Genomic DNA, 27697 nt, shown 5'->3' with positions numbered 1-27697 from the left:
ACGCAGATGCGGTCACACTGAACCGAAGTTGTTTATATTTGTTGTAAGCATCAATAAATGTCGAATTTGCAACTAACCCAGGAAAAACTGTAAGTAGTTAATGGATTTAATGCACCATTCACACACGGAGATTATATCAAGATTCAATCCTTACCACAGAGATGCATTGCGCTCGGAGTACAGACCACGCAGGCCATGCGCCCAGCTGAAATATCCCCGGCCGAAAACAAAGCCGGAATATCAATCGCTATATCCGTGGATAATACTCGATGAAACGGATCCACACTTTGTGTTCTGCGCCATTTGCGAGTGCAGGCTGAGCGCGAAACGTTCGGATCTGGGCAAGCACGAGGGCAGCATCAAACATTCGGAGAATGCCCAGCGCAAGGAGGTGTCCAAGGGGCAGCTGGATACGGTTGCCGGCGCAGTGAAGTGGGAGCTAAATGACGATGATGAGAGTCTGTTGCCCGTGCTTCAATTTGCCTCAGCCGGTAGCTTATGCAAGGTGGAGGAGGCAGACGACGGGGCTGACGGAGAGAATGAGGCTGATGACGACGACGACGATGACGATGAAGAGGCAGAAGATGGGGCTGGCAATGGGGCTGGGGAAGCCGACGCAGACGTGGAAGCGGATGGCGATACAGACGATGCCGACTTGGATGCCGAATACGAGCCAGATTGCAAGCGTCGCGTCTCGGAAACAGACTCGCAACACTCGGGTATGTTGGATTACCTGCCGCTGCAGGTGACCATCAATGAGTTTCCACACGCTCAGCTAACGCCAGCTGGCCAATTGGCAACCCAGTGTCAGCCGGCGACAGTGCCCCAACCCTGCCGCATCACCATTAAGAAGGTGACCGCACCGCTGAACAAGTCGGCCGGCACATCCCAAAGTCCCGCCCAGACGCACGAGATCACCTCGAAGGCGACCATAACACCCATTGCCTCCGGCTGTTATTCTTCCTCGCAACGCCAGCAGCAGCAGTTGTCGTCATATGTGGCAGGCGGCAGGCAGTTGCAGTCATATCAGCTGCAGCACCATCATCATCTTACCTCATTGGAGTCGGCGCCACGCGACTCGTTCGATCTCTTCTTCGACAGCATATGCGCCACGGTCAAGGGACTGCCGCCCAAGCTGGCCACCGAGGGCAAAATACGCGTCATGCAACTAATCGGTGAACTCGAACTGCGAGCCATCAACGAACGCGAAGCGCCCCCGTCAACCTCAGCGAATCCTGCCGATCCTGGAGCTACAGCAGCAGCAGCAGGCTCAGTAGCGGGACCGGGAACGGGAGCAGGTGGAGCGGCGGCGGCAGCAGCAGCAGCATCTGTGCTGGATGCAGCTGGTAGCAGTCAGCAGATTGAAACGGTTGCCTCGACTACCAAATGAACGCGGCTTTGACGGCGTTAGTCATCGTGGAATCAGTTCAAATCATACTCTTATCATCTAAAATAGCGCCACAGAGATTACATAGCAAAATTTATTGTGTTAATATTGATTTTCATTTAGTATTAGGCTCTCCACACACACACACACATACACACACAGACACACACATACACACACTGCATTCATTGCCAGCGCCAGTTGTCTGCGGTTAGCAATTAATTATAAGTAAAAGACGATTTACAATTATTAAATAATAATTACAATTTATAAAAGACAATTATCAGCGATTCATTGAACATTTACGAATTTTACACTTAAAACTAGAATTTGATTTATTCTAGCACAGCGACTTGCAGTCCATCATGGCTTGGGCGCAATAATGCGGAAATTGCACTCCTTGCAGCAGTATATCGGAGACGCCCTGAAATAATGGAATTATACAAGTCAGTCCGTGATTAGTTAGACAATTTTTTTTTATAGTCGAGCACATGAAAGGTTTGATATATTTTTATCATGTTATCACAAGACTCGGGGGTTTAGACGGGCGGCGAACATAATGAGTAATGCTCGGGGAATCTACATGTCGCGATAAGCGAACCAAACTAAATTGTGGTAATGAGGTCATCATGATGTTTTATGACCCCCACCGCACAAGCCCTGCCCACTTACCGATAGTCCCGGAATGCAGACGACAAGCGTGTAGAGGATAATGTATAAGAAGCTGCAGAAGAAGGCCACAACCAGGGAGACGAACCACAAGACGAGCAGCCAGAAGACGAACCAAATCGGATTGCCCATTTTAAACTAGAAAGCGGTTTGTTTCTCTGTTTCCCTATTTCCGTGTTTCTCTGGTTTGTTTGCGGTTTGTTTGCTGGTTTCGCTGGAATTCTCAACTGCAAGATAAGAAATTATATTTTTTCACAAGTCTTTAGCGGCTCATCAAGGCCTCTACGAATGTGTAAACGCGCCCAGTTTGAAAATCCACTGGTTTTATTTATTTATTTTTTATTATTAAATTTCACTTTTGACGCTGATTTTTGGCTTTGAAAAATGCGTGACAAACATGAAAACGATCAATTTGGCATTGTGATTTTCTACAAGCTGACTTAAACTGAAATGTATATATAAAAAGTTGAGCTAATAAAGTGTTGTCGAGTGTTGTTTGTGTTACAGAGCTGAAAATGAGTGTTTGATTTTTGAGACAGTTGAATGATGACAGAGTATTCAGGTTTCGATGCACGATTTTTAAGTGTTGCTAATTAAATATGTTTTTAATTTGGAAAAACAAGGCAAAGTGGATGGCCTGATGACGTATCTAATGTTGTTGTTTTGACACTGAATTGTTTTTATTTTGTTTTACGGGCTTTTTGTTTATATTTTTTTTTTGTTGATCCTCACTCGAAACTATGCAAATTGAATGCTTTCCAGGGCCACGCCTGATTTTGAAAATGATGCCATCGTTTGGGCGTAAACAAAAAATGTAATATAATTTATTGCGATTGCATATTGTTAAGTTGTTACTAATAATATCAGTGCGGTAATCTGTGCTCGTTTTGTAGTAGCATTTATAAATAAATTTTAATGCGCGCCTACGCCAAAGTAATGCGATTTACAACAACAGCGTTTGTAGAAAGCAGAAGACCCACCTTTGTAAATAGTGCACAGGTTATGGGCGGGACAATGTGACGTTCGAATGCGACGAGATGCACGCGACAACTGAATCAAACTGGCGCAACAAGTTTTGACTAAGTTCAAAACAATGTTGCCAGCTGTTCGCTTTTGAAAGTTTGCCTCAGCCCAAAAGTATGCTAGACACAATTCATGCGAATAGGAGCTTGAGGAGCATAAAAGCTTACCAGTTCACAATTGCAGCGCATGGATCAAAGCTCTGATTTTCAAATGGGTCACAATACACTGATTTTTATTATCGCTTTAAAAATGTATTACTCGTGCGATTCAATTTATTTTTTTCTCAATTTTTATGAAACTATAAGCCGCTGGTAATTATGGTTTTATTAAAATTTATTTGATTTCCGTTAGCATGAAGTTCGTCTTAGCTTCATGCACAGCTTTGACCATTTCCAGCTCTAGCTGCAGCTTTTAGTTGAACTAAAAGCTTTTGACAGCTGCAAGCATAAGAACTGTTATACATCAAATGCATAACAGCGTAAGTTTTCCGACACAGCTGCAGGCGAAAGCTTTTGTTGTTGTTGTGTCTATCCCGCGAATTTGCAGCTGTTGTTGTTGACCGTTACTTCTGCCGTTCGTCATTCTGTCGTGAGTCGTCGTCGTCGTCTCCTCGTCTCTCGCGTTGTGTGCGGCATTTTGTCAGGATTTAGTTTTGGTTTGTTGATTCGATACAAGATGCAACTAAAGCAAAAGTAGATATAAAAATATAACTGCTGCAGTAACTGAATTTCATTTAACGCACCTCATCGTTTGCTGTTATCAAAAAAACAAGCAAAACAGCTGACAAACGAAATTTACAATTTGTGTACCATAAATCAGCGGCATAAAAAACAGCTGCAAAAGCTGCTGATTTCTGTTTTGCAAAAGAAAAGGTGTAAAGCGCTTTCTGTGTGTGTTTGTATATGTGTGTGTATATTTAAGAGCGTGTGTGTATTTACTTAAGTACATATGCGTGTGTGTGTATGTGTGTGTGTGTGTAATACAACCGAAGAACGTGCGATCGATTTTTGGGGGCCGCACAGTGGTCGAAATGCGGGCGAAATTTGGTCAAACTAAAATTATTTGGTTCAGCTTTGAATAATTGTATGAGTATGTGTGTGTGTGTGTGCGTTTGGCGATAAAGCTTTGACAACATTTGCTCAACATACAACAAAAAGAAATCCAGCAAAGGGGGGCGGGGTTGCCCCACCTGCCCGAAAATAAAATGCTTGACAAATAAATAAACAAACGGCCACTAGAGATAATGAAATTTTGTTGGGCGCAAAGCAGACGCAGTACCGAAACCAAAAACAACAATAAGAGCAGCAGCAAAAGCCGCAAAATTTGAGGGGCAAAGAGCGAAGCGGCGACGAGTGCCAAAAGTTGCCAACAAAAACAAAAACAAACAACAAACACAAAAAAAGAGAGCATGCGAAAAAAAGCTTCTTGGCCATAATACAGAAAGGCGTTGCGATGGCGGCGGAAACAGCGCAACGACTTGACGTATAACAGTTATACGGCGAGCACAGCGAAAGCCATATAGAAACTCTTGCGACGAAGCGCTCCTAGCAGGCAGGCACGAAGATAACGAGCAGACAGTTAGTCACAGTGGGACTGACTAACTTATGTTAAATGAAATCTTTTCTTTATTTCAATATTATTTTATTCATATGTTATTTTAAAGTTACGATTTGATTAATTATATGTAAATAAAATTTAATATTATATATAATTTATAAGATATATCTTATTTCAAATAATAAAATTGTACATAATATATTTTTATCATATTTTAAATTGAACATTCAAAGTAAAAGGGTGTGATTTGTGGCATTCACTAAAAAAAAGGTTAGATAAATGATAAGATAATGTTAAAAATGATGACGGACACTGTGCAGGATTTGCAATTTCAGATGAAAAAGAGAGCGGTAGCGACGCAGAGAGAGAGAGAGAGAGAGAGAGAGTGGAAAGCCGAGGGCAGGTCGTACGCAGTCCGTATGTTTTGTAGCACAGTTTAAAGTACGCATTGCGATGGTTTTTCACTTTAGTTTAGCTAGAGACATCGTCGTGTAACGAACAGAAGCTCTGCGAGCAACTGCAACTCAGCGGCGAATCGACGGCAGATTTCAGTGCGCAAAAAGAAAAAATAGAATTTATAACAAAAAGAAAAAACCACAAAAAAAAAACATAAGACAGTACATAAGTAAAATTCCAAATAAGTGTTTTTCGACATATACCCAATTTACATAAACAAACACGCACACATACACAACTACACGAATACACACACACACACACACACATACACTCAAACACACAGAGACATATGCGGCATATGGCATAAGGACCGACCAGAAGTTTGTGTATCTGTGTGAGCTCGATTTGGCATCCTGATGGAATTCCAATTTTTGTGGCAGTATAGTTTTCCCCCCAACTGACTGCAGTGCATTCGTGCAACAATAAATGCCAAGTAAAAAATAAACAACACCTAATAAGAATAATAATAGAAATTCATACAAACCAAAATACATAAAAAGTGATATGTAGTTCGAAGATAAATCCAACAGTTCCAACAATCTTGTATGCAACGCACAAAGCCCAAGGTAAGTTGAAATCCCTTTTGATTGATTAACTAAATAAATTAAATTACATTAATTAAATATTATCAAAAGTTTTGTTTGCTATTTGCCCCGAGTGATTAATGCCCATTTATTGTGCTGCCGATTTTAACATATAACGATTTTTGATGAGTTCCTTGATCCGTAAAGTCTTTAGCATTTTGCAGCACGCACGCACACACAAACACAAAAGCACACACACACACAGGTGAAAGTGTCCTACAAATTCATAATTTGGCTGTTTATATACACATTGCCATTATGTATGTATATGTAAGGCACACACACACACACACACACACACACACAATATGGGAGTCTGCAAGTATTGGTGGTTTATCGAGTGGCGTCGGCGTCGTCGCTGGCTGCCTCAATGACTGCCCGCTTGTGCTTGCCTGCCTACCTGTCCACAAAAAAAAAAAAAACAGACAGCAGCGAAAGTGAAATTTAGGATACATGCATATATATATATGTATATATGCATATATATTTATATGTGTATGTATATATATTATTATTTTTTTGTCACGTAGCCTCCATAACTTCCGCTCGGTAGGCTCTCGCACACACCTGTACTCACACACACACACACAAACACACACTTCAACTCTGACAGCGCGCCACATTTAAAATTCTGATGAAAAGACACTTTTTATTTCAGTTGAAGTACATTTTTTAGTTATTCTTCTTCTGCTGCTTCGACTGGTTCATCATCATCTGTTTTGGCTACATTTGCTCTCATTTCCCCTTCTGTGCCGAGCTTTTAGTTAGCCTGAATTTCATTTTACATTTTCTACATATTTGTTATATTTTTTAAACTGTGTATAAAATTGCTCGCCCACAGTTGCGCTTTATTCAACTGTCGATTTATCACACTTAAACCAACAACACAAAGCAACAATTTTATACATATGTCTAACAAATGTACATATATCATATCATAACAATGATCATCATGATGATGATGATCTAGCTGATTACTGAACGCTGATTAGTTGCCGCATGGGATTGCGTGTGTAATTCGTTTGAGGCTCTACGACTAGTTCTAGTTGTAGTCTGCGTGGTTCCACTCGGGTTTCAGCTGCAATCAGGGGCCTATTTATATTCCATAGAACAATGACAGATGCAAACATCTGACCCTGTTCATCATGCGGTCAGCTTGCCGGATTTGTTTGGTTTTACGCTGATACCATTTTCCATTTTGTGTGGCGACTGCATTTTAAATTGAGATTAATCTATACACACACACACACACACACACACACACACACAAACACAATCACCCCCACACACATACACACACGGAGATGCAAACAAAAAAATTCTGTTTTCCTAAATGAATTTCAGGTTTCGCTGGCTTTTATGTTTCATATTTGCTGCATGCCAATAAATTGTAATTCATTTTTCTTTTTTATTTTTTTTTTATGTAAAATGAATGAAAATCAAAAATATTTTTAATTGCTTTTGCCTTTTATTGACAAAGCAAAATTTCATAGCTTAATTATTTATACACATTTTTTTGACGACGCTCCTCAAATTTAGCTATAAAAATAAATATAGTTTATTTGTACAAGTAAATGAATAAAATCTGATAAAAATCGACTTAACTTTAGATTGGTTTTACAAAAAAAAGACTAAAACAACGATTGGATTAAAGCATATGAATACAAATACAATTTAGCTCGTCGTTGGTTAAGGCAAGAAAAGCCTTTGCTTATACTATAGAAACTTTACATATCCTTTAAAATATTCCTGGCAGACTTAAGAGGTTGACTAGGAATATGCTTACTTTATGGGATCGGATATAATTCCTTCCGCCTGGAGTTGGAATCGGAATATATATCGCATGATTACCGATAAATATTTAGAATCGGAATCAGCAGATTAATTCAACCTTTTGTGAAAACTCAAATACAGGAACTGATATTATTCCGTTTATTCAAACTGACGGAGAAATAGACAAAGATTGAATATGCTCCCTTCTAGAAACTAGAACATAAAGATTTTGGTTCACTAACTAAATTTGTAAAAAATACAGAGTAAAATAAAAATAAAGTGTGCCAACAATTAAATTGTAAAATCATAGCTCTTATTAACAAAATTATACCCATGGCAATTGAGCTTAATTATATTTTTGAATATATAGATATATGTATATAAGGGGTTTTGAAGGGTGCTTTGTAAAGCCTCTGGTTAAAGTATTGCTCGGTGGATTCATCTAGGGTTAGGGCAAACCTACAAAATGCGCTTGAATTATTGCCATTCACTTCTGGAATTGGATAGCCGTCGACTTCCGCTTGGCAACAGTGCGAGAACTCCGTGTGGCAACGTAGCCGGCGATGCAACAAATGGATGGAACAATGCAACGTTTGTGTGCACACAATAACCATTTGTTGCACAGCCAAAAGCTATTACAGTCACTGCAATCAGTTGGACTGTTGGACACAAAGCAGTGCCATAGAAATGCGTGCGGACGCAGACAACTCATTTGTACAAATTAAGCCCGGGGTCTGGTCTGGTCTGGTCTCGTTTGGTCTCGTTGATGGTGTCTATATATCTATATACTATATATATATGTATATATATATACCCCTAGTGTCCGCATGCATTCCAATTGCAGATGCATAAACGTTGTCATTCGACCGAGTTGAGAGTGATATTTAATTGAATCAATTCTAAAATATTAACTTACAATGCAGAGCTGTGAGAAGCGTGGGAGCTTTGTAAGCGATTGTATTCTGGCTTTAAAAATCAAATAAGCAAATGCCAGCAGTAACGAGTACCCCTACTTCTCTCAGTCTCAGTCACAGTCACAGTCTCAGTCTATTTCTTTGTTTGTTTCCTTTTTGTGTGTTCAAAAAGCAAAGCACAAATCACACAAAATAAAGAACACAAAGCCACAAAGCTTAAACCGTGAAACACTTGAGAATTGTTTCGCACTTTTATGTTTGTTTGCTTTGCTCCTTTCCTTTGTCGGTTTTCACTTTGCTCGCTTCTTTTCAGTTCGCATGAAAAATGGAGCAAAAAACATTTGGCGCTTGCTCGACTCAACGGGGATTTTGTTGCCTCGAATATTATTACATGTTGCCATTTTTTTTCTTATATATATATATATTTATTTTTCTTTCCCATTGCGGCACGGAGCCCGAGGAAACTGGTGTTTGAGTGTGTTGGGAGATTTCGTCCTTTTTATACCCTGAATCCATTAAAATGGATAAAAAGGGAATAATGGTTTGGTGCAAGAAGTATACAATAGGCAACAGGAAGGCATCTCCGATCCCATAGAGCATATGTATTCTCGATCAACATCAACAACATTCGCACTCAAATGTGGAATATTAATAAAGAATATTCCACACTGATAAGGATTATTTAAGTTAATTGATAACTGCACCAGTTTAGCGATAATCGATAGATATCGATTTCCGAAAGCATTAATACATAATATTTCTGGACATATTATTGATCAACTGCATAAATCTCATCAAGATCGGTTAAGAAACACACAAACACAAGATTAACAGGGTATACTGTAGTCTAGCTCACACTGACTACATTCTTACTGAGGCTTGGCGTGTTCTGAAATCGAGTAACACATAAAATTCATATTTACCAACAAGCAGCACATAAAAATATGCAAATAAAATGTCATTAAACAATGGCGAAGGACAAACGAACAGGCCAAGAAACAAGAAACAAGAAACAAACAACAAAATTTTACCCTAACCAGTTGAATTATGTATGTAGGGTATATTGAATATTTAAGGAGCTTTCACATACTTTAATAGAACTCAGTTTGACTAGGATTTTTCTATATAGGCTCCTAGAATGAACACAGAGAGGGCAAGGGTATGGCGACACAAGCCGTTAGTTCGACAGTTGGCGCTGCATTAAAACGCAATTTTATTGCATGTCCTTGGGGGGAAGGGGGTGGGTATTGGAATGGCGTATGCCATCATTGTCTTAAGGACAAACAATGACGACAGGCGACGACAGCAACGGGAATTTATCGAAGCAGAACTAAAAGCTGCCGGGCAAAAAACAAAGCAAACCGAGAAACAGAGAATTACTGCTGCTTAACATTAGTTTTATGCTTTTGCCCCATATGCTGAATGTCCTCTTGCTCTGGCGAATTTTATTGTTACCCAGGCCATTGCCTGGCAATAATATTACGATTTGTTGTATACTGCAAGCTCATTAGATTCCATTGAAATCACGTTCCATTTGCCGTGCTCCACTTGTCCTCAACAAAGGACCAAAGTACTGCATTATAAGTAAGTTCCTTGTAACACAATAGTAACGAAACATATTTATTTAAGTTTTATGAAAATGTAGACTTGATTATGAAATCGTGTTAAATTGTCTTCAGTTTGAGAGAGTTATTTAAATTACCATTTATTGAAATGCAAAATAAATATTCGATTTAAAAACAAAATTATTCTGAAACATTACAGAACAGATTACAAATAATATTTGAATATCTTCTGCTCTTTTTGGACTTGTTGCAAATTGCAAGTCTCTAGAATATTTTGTATTTTTACTGAGTTTCAAGCTCCTTCCAAAAAATAATGAGTAAAAAGCTTATGGCATTTGAGAGGCCACTTGATTAATTCAAGCTATGCGGGCTCTATTAACATGCTCATCAGTGTGCTACGAAAGGCATTCGAGTCCTGGGCGCTACTTTACATGCAGATAATCACTTACATACACATACATATATACGGTATGCGTCGTGCTGTTGTGCTGGGAATAAAATATCTACCTATATATAAAAAGTAGCCAAGGGTAAAATAAAAGCAAGTACCGTAAGCCGCATGCCCCAGTCAAAAGGAGTTACCTGAAGCTCTCCTGCGTCTGTGGGAATACGCGGCGTATGTGCGATTTTGCATTTGACTTTTAGCTTTTGCTTTGTCGTCTCTTTAACCTGATCTGAGATTAAAGAATAGCTCAACCAACTGAGCGTACACAAGTGAAAATCGCTTACTTGGAAACGAGTATGGAAATTAATTATTTTCATTATTTTTTTTCGTTTTGAGCGAGATAATTACTGGAATTTGACTAATTGACATGCGGAAAATACATATGAATAATAGAGACATAATTGTAATTATTGCTGCAAATCAAATATATAATTACAGCATATGCCAATTAAATTTCCATTTAAATGCCAACGAGTTGCTTTTCTTTTTTTCTTTTTGCTGTGTTTTTGTTATGTTTCCATAATCCGCCCTACGCAGTAAACTCAATTGGATAACTGAGGCAAATAAACACGAATCAGCGAGCAGACGAGCGAGCTGCTTGTGAATGGATGGATGGATGCACCCTTTTGCTCAGTGCGTCCCTTAACGCTCTGATTACCAATTAAAACTCTTACGTTGTTGCGAAACTCAATTGTATCAAGAACATCATCATCGTCATTGTCATCGTTATCAGTAAACTATTGAAGCGTGATATCGCAGAGTGCATTATATATGCATTATTATGCATCATTATGTATAACCAGTCAGCTCGAATCGAAATCAGTTTATTGGCGCATGCCGGGGCACGTGGCGTATGCTTGATATATCGAAATTGATATTTCACTTGGTAATTAGTCGACCAGGCAAATGCCCCCCCCGATATTGTGTGTGTTGATTTTAATGGACTGGAAAGGCCGTACACACAGCTTCCACACACATACATACACATTACGGATTTGATTTGATTTGATACGCTACTGATTTGACTTTTTTTTGCTTGACTGTGACGTCACGGCTTGGGTCATGCTTTGACATTGTGCGGCTGCCCTTTGGGCAGCAGCGCCCCAAAGGCGTTCGCTTTCATTTCTTGCGTCATTTCATATGAAAGCCGTGCTCACATTTGACATTTTACAGAATCAGAGCCAAAGCCAGAGCCAGAAGAAGCCGTGCAGGAGGTAGAAGAGCACTTAATAATCAACCGGCTGGGCGAGGCCAGGTCAAAAAAAAAAAACAAAACAAAACAAGAGAAAACCTGTACCAATTGGCCAACATGGCGTATGCTTAACTTTTGTATCATTGTTCCTTTAAATTGGCATTCGTTACCAATTCGCTTACGTAGATAATATAAAAGTAAAGTTTTCTAATACAAACTTACCCGTTGTTTTTCATGTTTTTCATGCATAAAAAGTGTTATGAAAATCAGTTTAATGTTATGAGAAACAAATTTAAATGTAAAATTGAGTTTCTCTTTACATGATAAAGCAAAATTCAGGAATACGCAAATTGCTACTGATTTTTCTTGGAAAGCATGCAGAACAAGTCCAATTAATAATGTAAAAATTGATTGCAGATGATTCTTTGACATCTACCTTGTATGCCACAATTACATGGGTTGTTTGTATAATGCTTGTTTTCTAAAATGCTTGCATATTCAAATGCAATTGATGCACAAAAATAGTAAATCAATGAAACGAAATGAAATGAAATGAATAAATAAATGCCCACGAAAAGTCGTTAATTTGAGAGTCGAGAGTTTGCTCACGTTTTGGGGTCGTGTGTCGCTTACGTACGTGCTTGGAGGTCGTGTCAACTCGATAAAACCCACCGGTGCACCCCCGTAACCCCACCGTATACCTGCTCGGTTGATTTTTCATGAAAAGTTGGGTAGACAAACTCGTTCTCGACAAAAAAAAAAAAAAAAAATGGCTGCTGCTGCTGCTGCTTTGTTGTTTTTGTTGGTAGTTGACTTGTTCACATTTATTTGATTATTGATTTTCACTGCGGCAGCGTCCTCGACGATGGCATTAGGTGCACCACTGCCGGCAGCACCCAGGACACCCATGAGTAACTCGAGACCCGAGCCAGCCAGGCTCACAACACACATACACACACACACACACACACACTTACTCGAGATTCGCATGTGTCTTGAGCTGAGGCGGGTAGAAAGGTGATATCATCAAGGTCAGGTCCCAGCTCAAATGAGCCGAAAGCAAGCGTTGTTCTACAACCATAAAGCTGACTACTCCCCGCACACTCCTCACACCCCTGGCTCGCACTAAATTGAGCGTCTCAGCGTTAACGAGTGCCAGCGGCGCCGGTGGTGCTGGTTGGTGATTGTGTCGGCGTCGTGGCCGGACGTAGCCACGCGGCACTTGTTTAATGATGGGTCACATCTCCCACGCCCCACGCTGTGGCTGTGGCCAAGCTGCCGTCCACAGCTGCTGCTGCTGCTGCCACACGCGGTGTCGAGCAATAAAAGCGTAGCGCCAGTAAATTCCATAGCTTGCCGCACTGCCCCATACCCACCCACAGCATTAACCCCCTGCATCCTTCCAAAATTAAATATATATATATATATATTTATATATACGATCTCAATGAATTTATTTTCTTTATATGTGGATATTTTACTCATTTATATATATATATATGTATAGATACAGACAGATAACACTTATCTATCGCTAAAATGAGCTCACTTATTTTGTGAATTCCCTTTATAAGATCACGATCGAAGTTTCGTAAGATATTGTAAAATTTTAATTTGCTCGATTTTTTTTAAGAACCTTTTGGAACCAACAAATTCTTAGAGAGTTTTTTAAACTTAAAGTATTTAAGTAAGACTTAATAAGTAAATTTAAAGTTTTTCGGTTGAAAATATTGTTTTATTATTTTAAATTAATATTTTGCATAGCTTAACATTTCTTTTTTAAATTTCTCAGCGTCCTGTCGATGAATAATACATAAGTATATAGATGGTTATATATAAGTATATAGATATTAATAATTTAGTCGAAAATCACACTATCCAGTTATGGCTACATCATTTTAATTTGTGTTATTTATTCAAAATTAGACCCAGATATTTAACAAAGAAAATAATCCTCGATACTTCTGCTATGATTCCTGCAACAAGATTGAGTAATCTAATATAAGATTGCCGATCTTATTCCAACTAATTTTGAGAAATTAATTTCATTGAAAGTTACTTCTAAAATGTTTAATAGAGATTCGACAATTTTTTGATTGTAAAGATTCTTCGAGACCCACTCAATCTTAAAAAGAGCCGCAATAGATAATAAATGTTAGGGTATTTTATCTTTAAATTGTCAAATACAAATTTCGCTTATTTTCTTTTCTAATATATATATATATATTTTTGTTGCTTTTTTTTATTATATGAGGCACTCAAAACGAGCAGAAACATTTGTTTCGTGTTGCTCGTTTCGATTTGTGCCACGCCTGAGCATTTATTTTATAGTTCGCCTGGCGCCAGACATTTGGCTAATGGCTGCAGCTCAATGTTGCCACACAAAAGGTCAACTGCATAACCGCTGCTCGAAGAGAGTCGCCATCGCTGGCTGCCAGCCCCAGTTGCCCAGTTGCCCCCAAGCCGAAAGATACAATCTAATGACAGCATTTGGGATGAGAAAATGGTCTGCGCGGGGACTGAGGGGGCAGCATATAAACCTGTTCGCCAGCTTACTCAACAATTCACTTAAAAGTAGGCAAACAAGACGAAGAACAATAAAGAAAAACTCAAATGTGATTGAAATGTATTCAGTACAGCGAGTTGTTCTGCAATTACTTAAATGCTTGACTTTTAAAGTTGAAGCATGTTTTTTGGCTAATTGCAGCGTGGCAGCAGCAGCAGCAGCATAACAGGCAGCTGTCTCTCCTACCTGAGCCAATTTGTCAATAAAGTGGCGCCAGTTGCCAGCCAGTTTGCCACCCGTGATAACCCTCTTCAACTCATCAATTAAAACTATGGACTATATATACACCGTACACATATATATATATATATATACACCAGCTGGCAAAATAGGCGCGCAACGTGAGTTTCACTAAACGAAAACACAAACAACACCCCCCTTTGTCGCCCACTCCGCTGACACGCCCACCTCCGTAACCCAATTGTTTTCGTTGTCTCGTTTACCCTTTGACTTTCAGAGTTCGTTTTGGACTGTGTGCTGTGGATCTTTTAAGCAGGCGAAATTCGCAAAAATTGTGAAAGCGAACGCAAACAAAACAAACAAATAGACGGATGAGGGAGGAGGAGATATGGTCGGAAAGGTGGAAATAGGGTCAGCGCTGTGTGGCCCAACCCTTATACTAAAGTTGACCTTTGCACAGTCAAGCTGACTGACTGACGGACTGACTGACTGACTAACTGACTAACTGTCATCCCCGACAGCTCCCCGCACACATTTCACCTGTGCGTCGCCAGCGTCCTTGTCATCATTGTCATCATCATCATCATTATCATTATCATTATCATCGTATCGTTATGGTTACCAAACCTCAACCCTTGAAACCCCAAAACCCCAAACCCCAGACCCCAAACGCCACACTCAATGCTCTGCGCTGCAAACTTTGAAAATTATAATTTAATTTGAATGTCATTAAATTTTATGCGGCATGAGTTAAACCTCGCTTCCCCTACTCTACCTCTACCTCTCGCTGTCTCGTTCTATCTCCCTCTCTCTCTCTCTCCCTCTCTCTCTGTTTACTGTCTTATGTCATTGCCATGAAAAAGAATATGTACTATATATAAATCGCACGATCTCAAATAGTATATACAAATGCATACTTTTATTTTCGAATCGTGGTTTTGCTGCATCAGCTAAAGTCGAGAGCATAAATTGTTGGCGCCATAAAAATAAAATAAAATAAATGAACTTAATTTAAAAACTGACGCAGTCCCTGGTAATATATAGATATATTTATGTATAAACACTTCCCCTCGCATCGCATGAAAAATGCGCATTTTAATGCAAAAGTTTTTACTGAAGCTGACAAGTGGAAACAGCAAACGACGCAGAAAAACTGCTGCAACCGCAAGAAATTAAGAAAATATATTCACTTAGGCGCTGGGTCTTATCTGTGGGCCAGCAGCTGGGGCAGTAGCTGTGGCAGCTGTCGGTTTGCCACGTGGCAAAAACTCCTAAAGAAAAAACTCTAGTTACGACTTTGCCTGGTTTGAAGTTGGAACAGGGGCTTATGCAAAGACTGTCATCATCTTTATTCTTTAAATCTACGGACACGGTACGAAGGAGTATAATTGAAAATAGAAAATTAGGTAATAAAAAATAAGAAATTCATAATGCGCTAGTCTGGGGATTTGCTACACTATTAAATATGCTGAGCCAAAGTCCTTTAGTCAAAGGAGCACTCCGGAAATACGTTTCGCGATTATCAATATTCTGTCATGATGTATTCATAATATATGTAATATAGTATATCATATATAATAATAGTTCGATAATATATGTATTACCTGCTTAGTGGTTATATCCTTAAAATTGTGTATTATAATGCTGTCGGTAATCAATTCTTATCTCTATCTCGGCTGAGGTAAAACTGAATAAAATAATTTTTACATTTTTAGCTCTACAGACAGTAATTTTCAGCATACACTGTTCATATAGGCGGAAATATGTTGATTAAGAATTTATATACTTATGCGGAAGCAGATGTCTCCTTATACCGATTAACACAGACTAGGTAGATGGATATAGATGTAACCCTATATTCTTAGAATCTTTACGACATTCTTGGACGACCTGTTGTGATAATTGCATATTGCTGAATGTTTCTTTATTCTCTATTTAAAATCTGACCTTAGTCGTATCATTAATTGTTTCATATATAATTTTATTTATATTGTCTGTTTGGATTGAATGCTTATGTCGAAATGTTCTAAAGGCAAGCGAATTGAATATCTTCGGTCTTATGGTGGTTATATTCTTGTCAAACAGATTGGATGTTCGCAGAGTTGCTTTATATATCTGGACAAATTAAATTTACTATTATTTACTGTTTATTTATACAAAAACTGCATTATAAACTAATTGTTTCTATGGGAGCAATATGACAAAGTGGTCCCAATTGGCAGCATTCGCAACATGGAAGCTGGCTGAAAAGGGGTTTTATTTAATTTTTAATTAATTAGCGATGTTGATGATAACATTCCACAAATTGCTAAGAGCATAGCATAAGTGGATGATTTATTCCTATTCTGACCAATATATCTCCAAAATCGGAACACAACAATTACAATATCCTTAGAACTTAAAGATTGTTAGCATATATTATACAAATATCTTGCTTGAAAATTCCAACTGTGGTAATTTGGAAAGATTGCATTCGCAATTGCAGTCGGGGTCTGGGAAGTCCGTGTTAATCGTTTTTTAATTGGGCAGCTGCATAATATTTAAATTAGTGCGGCGCCAGGAAGTGGCAGACAGTTGTTGTTGTGGCAAGTCGTGGTGGCGCAGGGAAACCAAGTGGAGTTATTATAGCCATGCACTGTGGTGAAGCGACAGGTAAGGCTTAATGGGCTGCCAGCATGCAAGCCAGAGTTGGCAGAGTCGTGTCCTCAAGGACAAGGAATTGGTAGTAAATATATGGCCAGTATACCTACGGACTTAATGCCTTGGGCCACGACATAGCTGAATGCTAAATGTTATATGTTAAATGCAGCTTCTTGGACAATTATACGAGTTGAGGTTCAATGTAGATGTCTCCCAACTTTGTTTAAGTTTGTCGACAAGACTTGTTCAAGTGTTGTCACAAAAACTGTTTTTAAAGATGTGGCAAAGATTTGCTCAAGTTGCTGCAAAATGAGTTCAGCTAGCAGTTGCTTTGATGCTTAGGCTGTAATTGAGAAGTCAAGGGACTCAAAAGTTCAAATACTTATAAAAAATATATAAATATATATATGTGTGTATAAAGATGTTGTTGCATAAGGTATGCCTTAGAGAATGATACACATCACTTGAATGCAGCTGTGAGTGGCCCCGATAAGAACATAAACCTATATAATATATATATATATATATATATATATGTATGTGAATATGTGGCTGTATGTGTTGAGTGGTTGAGATGCGCATGTGAGTGGTGCAGGCTGCTGGCACTCAAAACTTTGAATGCGAACTCAGCGCGGAGGCAGCCTCCAATTTGTCTTTGCTTTTAGCTATTGCATCTTTCTCTCGAGTGGTAAACACACACACACACACACACACACACTTACACACATGCAGACACAGCAGCACACACAGACAAAAACGCAAACACATCTAAATATTGTAGCATACAAACGAGGGCAAGCGACAAGCCAAGTCAACATGCACTTGTGGCAGCAACAGCAGCAGCAGCAGCAGCTGGGGCAGCATAAACCATGAATTAAGCTTGGCAAGCGAACTGTGGCTGGTTGTGTGGCAACTGTGTGTGTGTGTGTGTGTGTGTGGACAAAAAGAAGAAGAAAACTTAGTCAAATAACTTAATGCCTTTTCTATTTGCAGTTCAAACAATAGAGTGGGGAGCAGACCAAAGGAGAAGCAGCAGCAGCAGCAGCGCAACAAAAGTGCAACAGCTGCACAAACAACAAGCTGCAATAAAAGCACCAAAAGTCAAGGCAAACCCAGACAGACAAACGCCCAGCGAGAGGCAGAGAGAGAGAGAGACAGAGGAGAGAGACAGAAAGAGAGAGAGAGAGAGAGAGAGTGGAACAGAGGCAGCTAGTTGGAAGCATGTGTAGTGCAGAGTCCACACGGCAGCTTAAAGTGGCAACAACAACAACAACAACAATAACAGCAGCAGTAGCAGCGGCAACAAATACAACCGGATAATAAGCATAAAGGGGCAACAACCATTGCAACAAGAACTTGCAACGAGTGCGCCAACAACGGGGGGAGGCCGGAGCCCTAGCCAAACAAAAAACAGAACAAAGGCAAAAGCAATAAAAGCGCACAAAACCCAATTCCAATTCTGAAAACCAAAATAAAGTCACAAATCTAGCAACAGCAGCAACAACTGCAACATCGGCAGCGTGGTGACGTCACAGCATAGCACAGCACAGCACAGCACAGCAGTTGCAGAGCAAAGCACGCCGCAGCTAACTAACTAGGACACTCGGGCCAAATCTCGTTAGTCGTCCGCATTCACATTCGCAGCCGTAACTGTAACCGTAGCCGTAACCGTATCCGGAATCGCATTTGGTATTTGGCAGAGAATCGCAACCGCGAGATGGTCTCCCGGCTTAGTCTGCAGTCGCTGCTTGCCGCACTTTTTGTGCTGTCGATGCATTTGTGTTGCGTCTGCGGCGTCATCGATCGACTGGTGGTACAGACATCCTCCGGCCCGGTGCGGGGCCGTTCCGTGACGGTGCAGGGCCGTGAGGTGCACGTGTATACGGGCATACCGTACGCCAAGCCGCCCGTCGAAGATTTACGCTTCCGCAAGCCGGTGCCGGCGGAACCCTGGCATGGCGTTCTAGATGCCACACGACTCTCGGCCACCTGCGTCCAGGAACGGTAAGTTAACGTTTATTCTCTGTTGTTGCCTGTACGCCTGCAGCTCTTTGCAGATGTATGTGTGTGTGTGTGTGTGTGTGTAGTTGACCTAGAATTCAAACCGGCCCCCGGATGCCGATGGCTGTTGCCGTTGACCTAACTGTTGCTAGTGACGTCATCGCGACACGCATTCATGCAGCATTCCGCGTGCTAAACGCCGGCCAATTGGAAGTTAGGCGGCAATATTGTGTATATAAATTTATATGTATCTGTCAGAGCTCCACATAAATATAAAGATCTTAGTTGGTTAAACGAAAATATTATAAACGTTTAAGGAACTTACAGAAAGGATATTATTAGGAGGCAAAGCTTGGATTTGAAGTTTACCTAATAATTAAAACCAAAATGTGGAGCTATTCAGCTGGCCTCCCTCCTTATCAGATTAACTAATGAAAAATATTTCGAGAGATGGTTTAAGTGAAAATTATGAATCTTGTAAGCAATATTTAACAATACCCAACTCTACTAAAGCCATCAAGAGGCGCGGCATAGCACAAAGTTTTGTTTTTCAAATCTAAATTCTTATATTTAAGAGATAATCTCGTTGAAATGAATTTGAGTTTTCTTAAAAATGTCCTTTTCAAGTGGTTGGCTTTTCGTTAATCTTCTTTTGTTAATATTTAAAGACCTAGTATTAAATCTTCCTTCCGGTGAAATGTAAAGAAGTTTTATACTTTCCGCTGTGCAATTTCTTGAATTATGTGATAAATGTGTGAAGAGGAGGAGAATCTCACTTAAAAGTAGTTGTGATCATCCATTTATTAGCTATAATAGGTAACCATTTATTTAATAACCATTAATCAATGTGAATTACATTTGCTTTCAAAATATAATTATATAACTTTAAGGGCAAGAAAATAAACATTAAATGGTACACAATTATGAAGATTTAAATGAAATTTACATGAAATTTCTACGAAAATAGTATTTGTAAAATGGGATTTTTTATTATTCTATTTAGATATTGATATAAAAAAGGCATCGATTTTAAGTAACGTTTTGAGGAAGTTATCAGAATAAATGAAAACACATTATTAACCTAGATATCAAACAATGACCTAGCTTATCAGTCAGTCAGGACAAAGGTTTCTTTTTATACATATGATTTTGGGTTAGCAAAAAAAGGGTAAATGTAGTATTTAGTTTAATCGAATAAGCTGTGCCATATGCCTGCTTAAGTCTAATATTGTTTTGCCAACACTTTTAAGCCCATACCCAAAATGTGCTACTTCGTTTGGTCGATATACTTATTCGCAATAACAAGCTGAGAATACAAACTATTTTCGACATGATTCAAATACTAAATTCTATATGACATTTAAACATGTTTACGAGTACAAAGCTAATGGGATATATTATTAAATAGTGCTGTTAACTTTACATAAATCAGCATAAATCAATTAGCTACACCTCAAATTCAGAGCACTGCCATTTACATACAATATATGTGTGTGTAAAAGGAACTATCACTCGGAACTAACATTGTGGAAATGTTCTCATTTGCCACTGGGGGGGCAACACAAAGACATCATGAGTTTGTGGAACAACGGAAATTAGACAAATATAGAGATAGAGAAATAGAGAGAAATCGAGACAGTGGAGAATCACCTTTTCCGGTTTGTTATAAATTACTTTTATGCGAAGTGGCAAAGTTAATTTCAATTGACACGAAACCAAACACACCTACAGAAATCCGACGAGCAAAACGGATATGAATATATTGAATCACACTCAACCACACACACACACACACTCACATACACTCACACACACACACTCACACACACACACACTCACACACACACATTAGAATGCGTAGCGAACAGTTCTGTTGTAGTATATATCGATTCGAGGGATTCTACGTTTATAGGGCAAGCGAACTATGTGAACAGAATATATGTGAATATAGGTAGGATGGTGGGTATATATGTATTTATGTGTGTGTGTGTGTGTGTGTGTGTAGGTTTATGGGCTTGTGTGTGCCCTCGAAAATGGCACACAGTGAAAGTAAAAACAGGCAAATCAGATGAGAGCAAATAAAAATAAATAACACTGTCGGTTACTTTAGTCGTAATTGGCACGACTCACAATGCGAGTAAGGAGTGGAGGGAGCAGGGGGTAACCTACTCCTCTTCCGCTCAATCTGGCATGTTCTGAATTGACCCAATGTTTATTATTTCCTTTACTATTCCAGCTATGAATACTTTCCGGGCTTCTCCGGTGAAGAGATCTGGAATCCCAATACCAATGTATCCGAGGACTGTCTGTATATAAATATTTGGGCGCCGGCCAAGGCGCGTCTGCGTCATGGACGAGGCACCAATGGAGCTGAGGTGGGTGACTGAAAAACATTGCAACTCTCTCTCTCTTTTGCTCTATCTTTCTCTACCTCTCAATCTTGCAGCACGCGGGCAACAAGCAGACTGACACGGATCATCTTATACACAATGGCAATCCGCAGAACACGACCAATGGACTGCCCGTGCTGATATGGGTCTATGGCGGTGGCTTCATGACGGGCTCGGCCACTCTGGAGATCTACAATGCGGATATTATGGCCGCTGTGGGCAATGTGATCGTTGCCTCCTTTCAGTATCGTGTGGGCGCATTTGGTTTTCTGCACTTGGCGCCGGAAATGCCGGCGGAGTTTGCCGAGGAGGCTCCGGGCAATGTGGGACTGTGGGATCAGGCATTGGCCATACGCTGGATTAAGGATAATGCCCATGCCTTTGGCGGTAATCCGGAGTGGCTGACGCTCTTTGGCGAATCGGCCGGTTCGAGTTCGGTAAATGCACAGCTCATGTCGCCAGTCACAAAGGGTGTGGTCAAGCGTGGCATGATGCAGTCGGGCACCATGAATGCTCCGTGGAGTCACATGACATCCGCCAAGGCGGTGGAAATCGGCAAATCCCTGATCAATGACTGCAACTGCAATGCATCTATGCTGAAGGTGAATATCTTGACTGCAAATCTACTCACATATATATTTGATATATATCCACGTGTTTTTTTTTGGACAGACCAATCCCTCGCATGTGATGAGCTGCATGCGATCCGTTGATGCCAAGACCATATCGGTGCAGCAGTGGAACTCTTACTCGGGCATACTCAGTTTCCCATCAGCGCCGACCATTGATGGCGCCTTCTTGCCAGCTGATCCCATGACACTGATGAAGACGGCCGATCTAAAGGATTATGATATACTCATGGGCAATGTCAGAGATGAGGGTAAGTTTTAAAACTTTTCATTTTAGAGTGGAGCACCTTGAAAGCCTAGTTTTGATTTGATCAAACTGAAATATGAAAAGTTTGATCAATATTTACATGGTTAATATTTCAATAGCATTTCGATTTTTTGGTTTAAAATTATATAATTATATAGCAAATTTTATATAGCCTCTACTTATTGTAATGTTTTACTAGTTATTGTTTCGTTGATGTTTGTTTTATTTGTTTCATTGCTGAAAACATATAGTTAAAATTACAGTACTCTATTTTATAACCAAAAACCACAATTGCCAATGCAGAGTTAATATTTTCCCTTTGAAACTAATCCAACTGCAGCAAAACTAAAAATGCATTGTATTAAATACAATAATAATCCAAAAATAGTTCGTTTAGTTTGTGCAGAAAGTTCCCCTGTTTAAACTCATGGCGCTTACTTTTGGCATTGTGTTTACTGCGTGGACAGCAACTTTATCAAACTTAACTCGAGCTGCTGTCCAATCCTCCTTAATCCCTTGGCTTGTCTCTTTTGGCTAACAATAGACTATGTGCTCGCTGCTCGCTGCTCGGTTCTCGCTTTTAGCCATGTTCTACGCGCAGTCCTTTCGGTCCTAGTCATTGTTGCAGTTTTATTTTTGGCATCGCCACGCTGACGCTGACGTCAGCAGTGTGCCAAATTTTGCAACTGTGCTTGGCCGAAATGTCGCTGCAGCCATTGTCATAATGTGCCTGTTTTTGTTTGCAAGCCAAAAGCACTACACCCCCTCACCCATTCCTCCCTTTTCAGCTGTCACATTTGTTGCAGCTTTGCGCTGCATCCATTTGCGATTTTATTACACTTTATAGCAAAGGACGACTGTTTTTGTGTTTGCTTGTTTCGCTTTTTGTTTTGTTGCAAAAACCTTGCATTGCTGTTATTTTATGAGAGACCTCACAACAGTGGGCGTGGTCGTGCAGCATCCGTTCCTTGCACCACGAACTGTTCCCTTTCATATATCTAGTTGGGGCTTGATTTAATTTTGAGGCATCTCGCAAGCTTTAAAACTCAAACCAAGCTAAATTTGTCAATGCAGCTTCAAGGAGTGAGCTCGAACTCGGCCCCACACGAATTAAATTCAAGCGGCTGGTTGTTGGAAAGGTGAGGAGGGGGTGGGGATTGGGAAGGGGGGGGGGGGTGTTGTGCAAAACTTGCCAGACTTGTGCACGCAAAGTGTGTAGCAGACCCCAAGGGGGCATGTCAATTCGGGGGCAATGCCAGGCGACGTTTGGGGCCGCTCAACTGTGCGGAACGGCATCATAAATTATTTAAATATACCGCTAGCTGGCGTTGCTGGGCAGTATGTTGCACCCACTAAATGATGGCCAGCACACGTGCTGCTGCTGTTCGCATGGATGGGGGGCGTGGTGGGGTTGGGGGCTTGGATCGGGTGACCTGATATAAAAGTCAGAGCACAACAGCTGTCGGGCAGTGTGGAAAGAAGAAGAAAGTCAACGAGTGAAATTAAAGTCAAAGCTTTTACTCATTTGGGTAGTTTAGGGTTAATCTAATTACGCGAAATATATTAATTAAACTTACTCAGCAGCACATAACTTAAATAAACAGCAAATATCTTAATATGGAATTTAAGTTTTCAGAGTTTTAACAAGTTTCTTTTAGCCAGCCCAAATACTTTTGAATATACTTTCACAAGTATTTACAGTAGCTTCAAAACAAAATATAATTGAAGCTGGTTTCAAAAAGGCCAAGCTGAAAATAAATTAAATATAACTAGATAATATATTCCATTAATGAACACAATATTTTTAAAGCCCTCTAATTAAAAAAATTAATAAAATAACAACATTAGACTTAATAATACAAAATGTGTTTTTAAGGAAATTTGAAGAAACTCGTATAATCTTTGTAAGTATATCAGAAAATTTCGTTAAGTGCAGCATTTAATCTTGATTTAAATCAAATTAAAAGTAACAGAATAGCAACAAATCTAAGCCAAGTATATATTTTTAGTTTGAATTCGAATGCTATGTATACAAACTCAAATCAAGTTAAAATTTTTAATTGGAAATGTTTAAATCAAGATGCGCAATTTTATTTGCGTAATTAATTATTTTTTCTGTATTTAATTTGACATATAGATTACAGACATTTAGAAAACACACGATATCGAAATCTTCAAATTGAGTATTGAATTTAACGTTGCTCCGAAAAGTATGCAGCACATTTTATTTCCTACATTGGCTTTGTGCGCTGCTTGCTTCTTCTTGCCGTTGTCCGTTTGCTGCCCGGCTTGGTCAGCAGCGTCGGCTGCTGCGTTTCCCATAATTTAACGGATATTATTGTGTGTGTTGTCTTCTCGTCCTTTGCTAACGGTAATGTTAACGCTTTGTGTGCATTGTTCGCATTATTCGTGCCACGCCGCGCGCCACTTAAAAAAAAATTTCCGTTCGTTTCGCATTCTCTCTCCCATTTGCTTTATATATATTTGCTGTGCTTTTTGGCTACGGCAGCTGTACATGTGTCTGTGTGCAAGTGTGTGTGTGTCCGTATGTGTGTGTGTGTGTGTGTGAGTGTTTGTGTTGGTTTTGTTTTCCGTATAACAGATTCTCGTGCGCTTTGTGTGCTTTTTCGTTGGTTCACTTCGCTTTCATTTTTCTTGTTGCCATTGCCATTGCTGCTTCGTCATTTCCAGGCGGCAGGCACCGAAAAACACACACACACACAGACACAACCACACACAAACACACACAAGCACTCACACACACACACACACACACACATAAGTACTGGCACTGACACAGGCTGTGTGTGGCTGCGGCCGCTTCTCGTGGCGCTACAGACACGTGCGCTTTACTGCTGCTAACTTTCACTCATTGCTTGCAGCTCCCGTTCCTGCTGCCGCTCTCTTTCACTCGCAGCCCTCACACGCACCCTCTCTCGCTCGCTCACTCTCTCTAGCTGTCTCTCTCTCTCTCTCGCTCTTTCTCTCGCTGGCGTTGTTTTTGTTTTGCTGCATATTACTGCCTGGTGCTCCCAGCACAAGGTGTGCGTGCCCACAAGACGACCACAACCCGCATATAACTGTTTTATCCATCTGCTCGAATGTGTGTGTGAGTGTGTGTGTGTGTGTGTTTAAATATGTTTGTGTTTGTGAGTTCAAGGTCATCTAGCATTTGAAACAACACACAATAGATTACAATGCGCCGCGCACATGAAAAATATCTTAATTTTGTTTGTTGTTTTACTGTTGGCCTGAAATCCTGTAAGCCGCTGGCTGCTGTTAACTTGGCCAAAAACGTAAGACACCCAAATAAATCGCTACATTTGCAACTGTGCAAATCTAAGCACAACAATTTGGTCTTCATATGCCTTATGTATGTGTAGCAACACCTCAGAGTTTCGCGCTTACTTTGCATTCTTGGCCAGTTGGGGGAGATAAATAACCGCGCTCAGAATAACAAGTAAGAATGCTGTAGTCGCGTGATATATACGATATGCCCAGATCCGAGCTGTTAAATATATTCTAGTTTTTTGCCAAATTTCCGTTTAAAGAGTTTTGCATGTTATATATCAATTAGAATCCTCTGCCTTTAAAATTGTCACTTTTATTGCTACCGGAAATCGAATTGTATTGATATTCACGAAACAGAGGCAATTATCGATACAATTAAATAAACTTGATACACCCGGGAAATACAGACGGACAGATGGATTATATCAAGTCGGTTGTTAATCCTGATTAAGAATATATATACCTTATAGGGTCGGAGATACTTCCTTCTGCTTGTTACACAGATCCATACCGTTTTTTATTCCATATAAAAATAAGCAATAAATTATTTTAAAAAATTAAAGTTAGTTAGATAGTGATAATCTAGGAACTGTTTAGTTTTTTTTTAATGACTAGTACTGTCTCTTGCAGATTATTTCCATTTTAATATTATTATTCCTTCTTAAGTAACCTCCAAATATTAAATATTATTGTTGAATATTCGTATTTAACAATAATTAAATTACTAGGCTTAGTTTTAATCTTTTCAATAACTTAAAAATATAATTTTTCTGCATATTATTTAATGATTTTTTAAATTCTGAGGACTATGAGTAAAACTCAGGCATTATATAATCCTATTGAGTTTTCTAAAACACATAAGAGTAGCACTGAGAATAATAGTATTTACTATCTTCAATAAAAACTATAGATGTAGATATCTCTAACTTTATAGTACCTGCTTAGAATGCACATTTCTTTCGTTGCTTTGATAATAAGAGTAATGAGTGTAATGAATTTAACTTTCAAAGGTGTATACCGCATAGGCTTTCATAATTGCAATCGTTAAAATTTAAACAATATTATGTGTGTATAAATATGTGTGAGTGTAGTGGTGTGTGTGTGTGTGTTGGCAATTTATTAAAGTGCGTGTGGCATATTTGAGTTTAATGCGTCAGCTAAGCGCGTTTTGCGCATGTTTCTGCATAATTTCCGTGGCTTGAACAAAATTGAATCAAACATCAACAAATTGGTTTCAGTCAAACGTTTCTCCGGTACTGGGGGTAAGCTGGCATTGTGGATGACACACATTTCCTAGCCATGTTGCCTATACAAACACACAACATACACACACACACACACACACTCACTCGCATACAGCTATTGGCAGCTGTGCTATTGTTGTTTTTGCTGTTGTCGTTGCCTCATAGGCAGCAATTATGGCTCGTTAGTGTGTTCGTATTTGAAGTGTGCAGGAGACAATGCCAGCAGCAACAACAGCAACAACAACAACAGAAACAACAAACACAAAACAAGCGACAACGACAACAACAAGTGCCATAAAAATTAAGTTAATAAAAGGCAACGAGACGCTTTGTTCTCGTCCTTGTTGTCTATGATGTTGTAGGTGTTGTTGTGGTTGATTTTATTTATTCTATTTTACCCTTTGTCTACCTCTTCAACAATTTTGTTGTTGTTTTTGTTGTTGTTTTGGTTAATGCAGCGTTTCGTGTCCTTGGCACGGCTCGTTGATTGTGCCCCAGTGGAATCTTGTAGTGTAATTGTTTTTGGACTTGGCCAATAGCCCTCGGTACATTAATCTGAATAAGCCCGCACCTTTAAGGCCACCTCAAACTGAATTCAATATATTGTATTATTTTTCTTCGTTTCAGGCACCTATTTTTTGCTGTACGATTTCATTGATTATTTTGATAAGGATGATGCCACAGCGCTGCCACGTGACAAGTATCTGGAGATTATGAACAACATATTTGGCAAGGCAACGCAGGCGGAACGCGAGGCCATCATATTCCAGGTAAGACAGATCCCCACTGAAGACTGCTGCCACTGACACCTGCCTAAGCCCATTTGTTGCGTCGGCTTTGTCTCCCCTTCTCGCACACGGCTGCCTGTCAAATGATGCTGCACTTGCAACCAATGCCTCACCAAACACACACACACACACACACACACACACACACACACA

At 39.7% G+C, this 27697-nt stretch overlaps 3 protein-coding genes across 6 annotated transcripts in view; 2 read left to right on the top strand and 1 right to left on the bottom strand.

Annotated features, from left to right (window-relative positions):
• LOC6563028 lies at positions 1-1656 on the top strand. Its single transcript, XM_001990125.3, has 2 exons — positions 1-89; positions 160-1656. The coding sequence occupies exons 1-2, from the start codon at positions 58-60 to the stop codon at positions 1388-1390; spliced, it is 1263 nt and encodes a 420-aa protein (XP_001990161.1). The 5' UTR covers positions 1-57; the 3' UTR covers positions 1391-1656.
• LOC6563029 lies at positions 1634-3108 on the bottom strand. Its single transcript, XM_001990126.2, has 3 exons — positions 3037-3108; positions 2060-2283; positions 1634-1811 (listed from the first exon to the last, which is right to left on the bottom strand). The coding sequence occupies exons 2-3, from the start codon at positions 2186-2188 to the stop codon at positions 1728-1730; spliced, it is 213 nt and encodes a 70-aa protein (XP_001990162.1). The 5' UTR covers positions 2189-2283; positions 3037-3108; the 3' UTR covers positions 1634-1727.
• A 605-nt stretch (positions 3109-3713) lies between these two features.
• LOC6563030 (acetylcholinesterase) overlaps positions 3714-27697 on the top strand; it is a 42153-nt gene continuing 18169 nt past the window's right edge. For 2 of the 4 annotated variants that reach the window (XM_032737321.1, XM_001990127.3), the window contains exons 1-6: positions 5105-5661; positions 17948-18958; positions 21192-21330; positions 21402-21947; positions 22018-22225; positions 27384-27526. In XM_032737321.1, the coding sequence (XP_032593212.1) occupies positions 18672-18958; positions 21192-21330; positions 21402-21947; positions 22018-22225; positions 27384-27526 (1323 nt within the window). In that variant the 5' untranslated portion in view covers positions 5105-5661; positions 17948-18671. Of the gene's footprint in view, positions 3735-5104; positions 5662-17947; positions 18959-21191; positions 21331-21401; positions 21948-22017; positions 22226-27383; positions 27527-27697 lie in introns of those variants that run through there. The other 2 variants (XM_043215028.1, XM_032737320.2) reach the window with 2 other exon arrangements.

The sequence above is a fragment of the Drosophila grimshawi genome, unplaced genomic scaffold (genome assembly GCF_018153295.1).
Source record: "Drosophila grimshawi isolate 15287-2541.00 unplaced genomic scaffold, ASM1815329v1 contig_311, whole genome shotgun sequence".
Taxonomy (NCBI): Eukaryota; Metazoa; Arthropoda; class Insecta; order Diptera; family Drosophilidae; genus Drosophila; species Drosophila grimshawi.
This window is presented reverse-complemented; position numbering and strand designations above follow the sequence as displayed.

Bases quoted from the DNA above. Each gene is read 5' to 3' on its own strand.
- LOC6563029 (XM_001990126.2), bottom strand. From the start codon at position 2,188: ATGGGCAATCCGATTTGGTTCGTCTTCTGGCTGCTCGTCTTGTGGTTC. The intron at 1,812-2,059 runs GTAAGTGGGCAG...CCATTATTTCAG, and splicing joins TCTGCATTCCGGGACTATCG to GGCGTCTCCGATATACTGCT.
- LOC6563028 (XM_001990125.3), top strand. From the start codon at position 58: ATGTCGAATTTGCAACTAACCCAGGAAAAACT. The intron at 90-159 runs GTAAGTAGTTAA...TCCTTACCACAG, and splicing joins CAACTAACCCAGGAAAAACT to AGATGCATTGCGCTCGGAGT.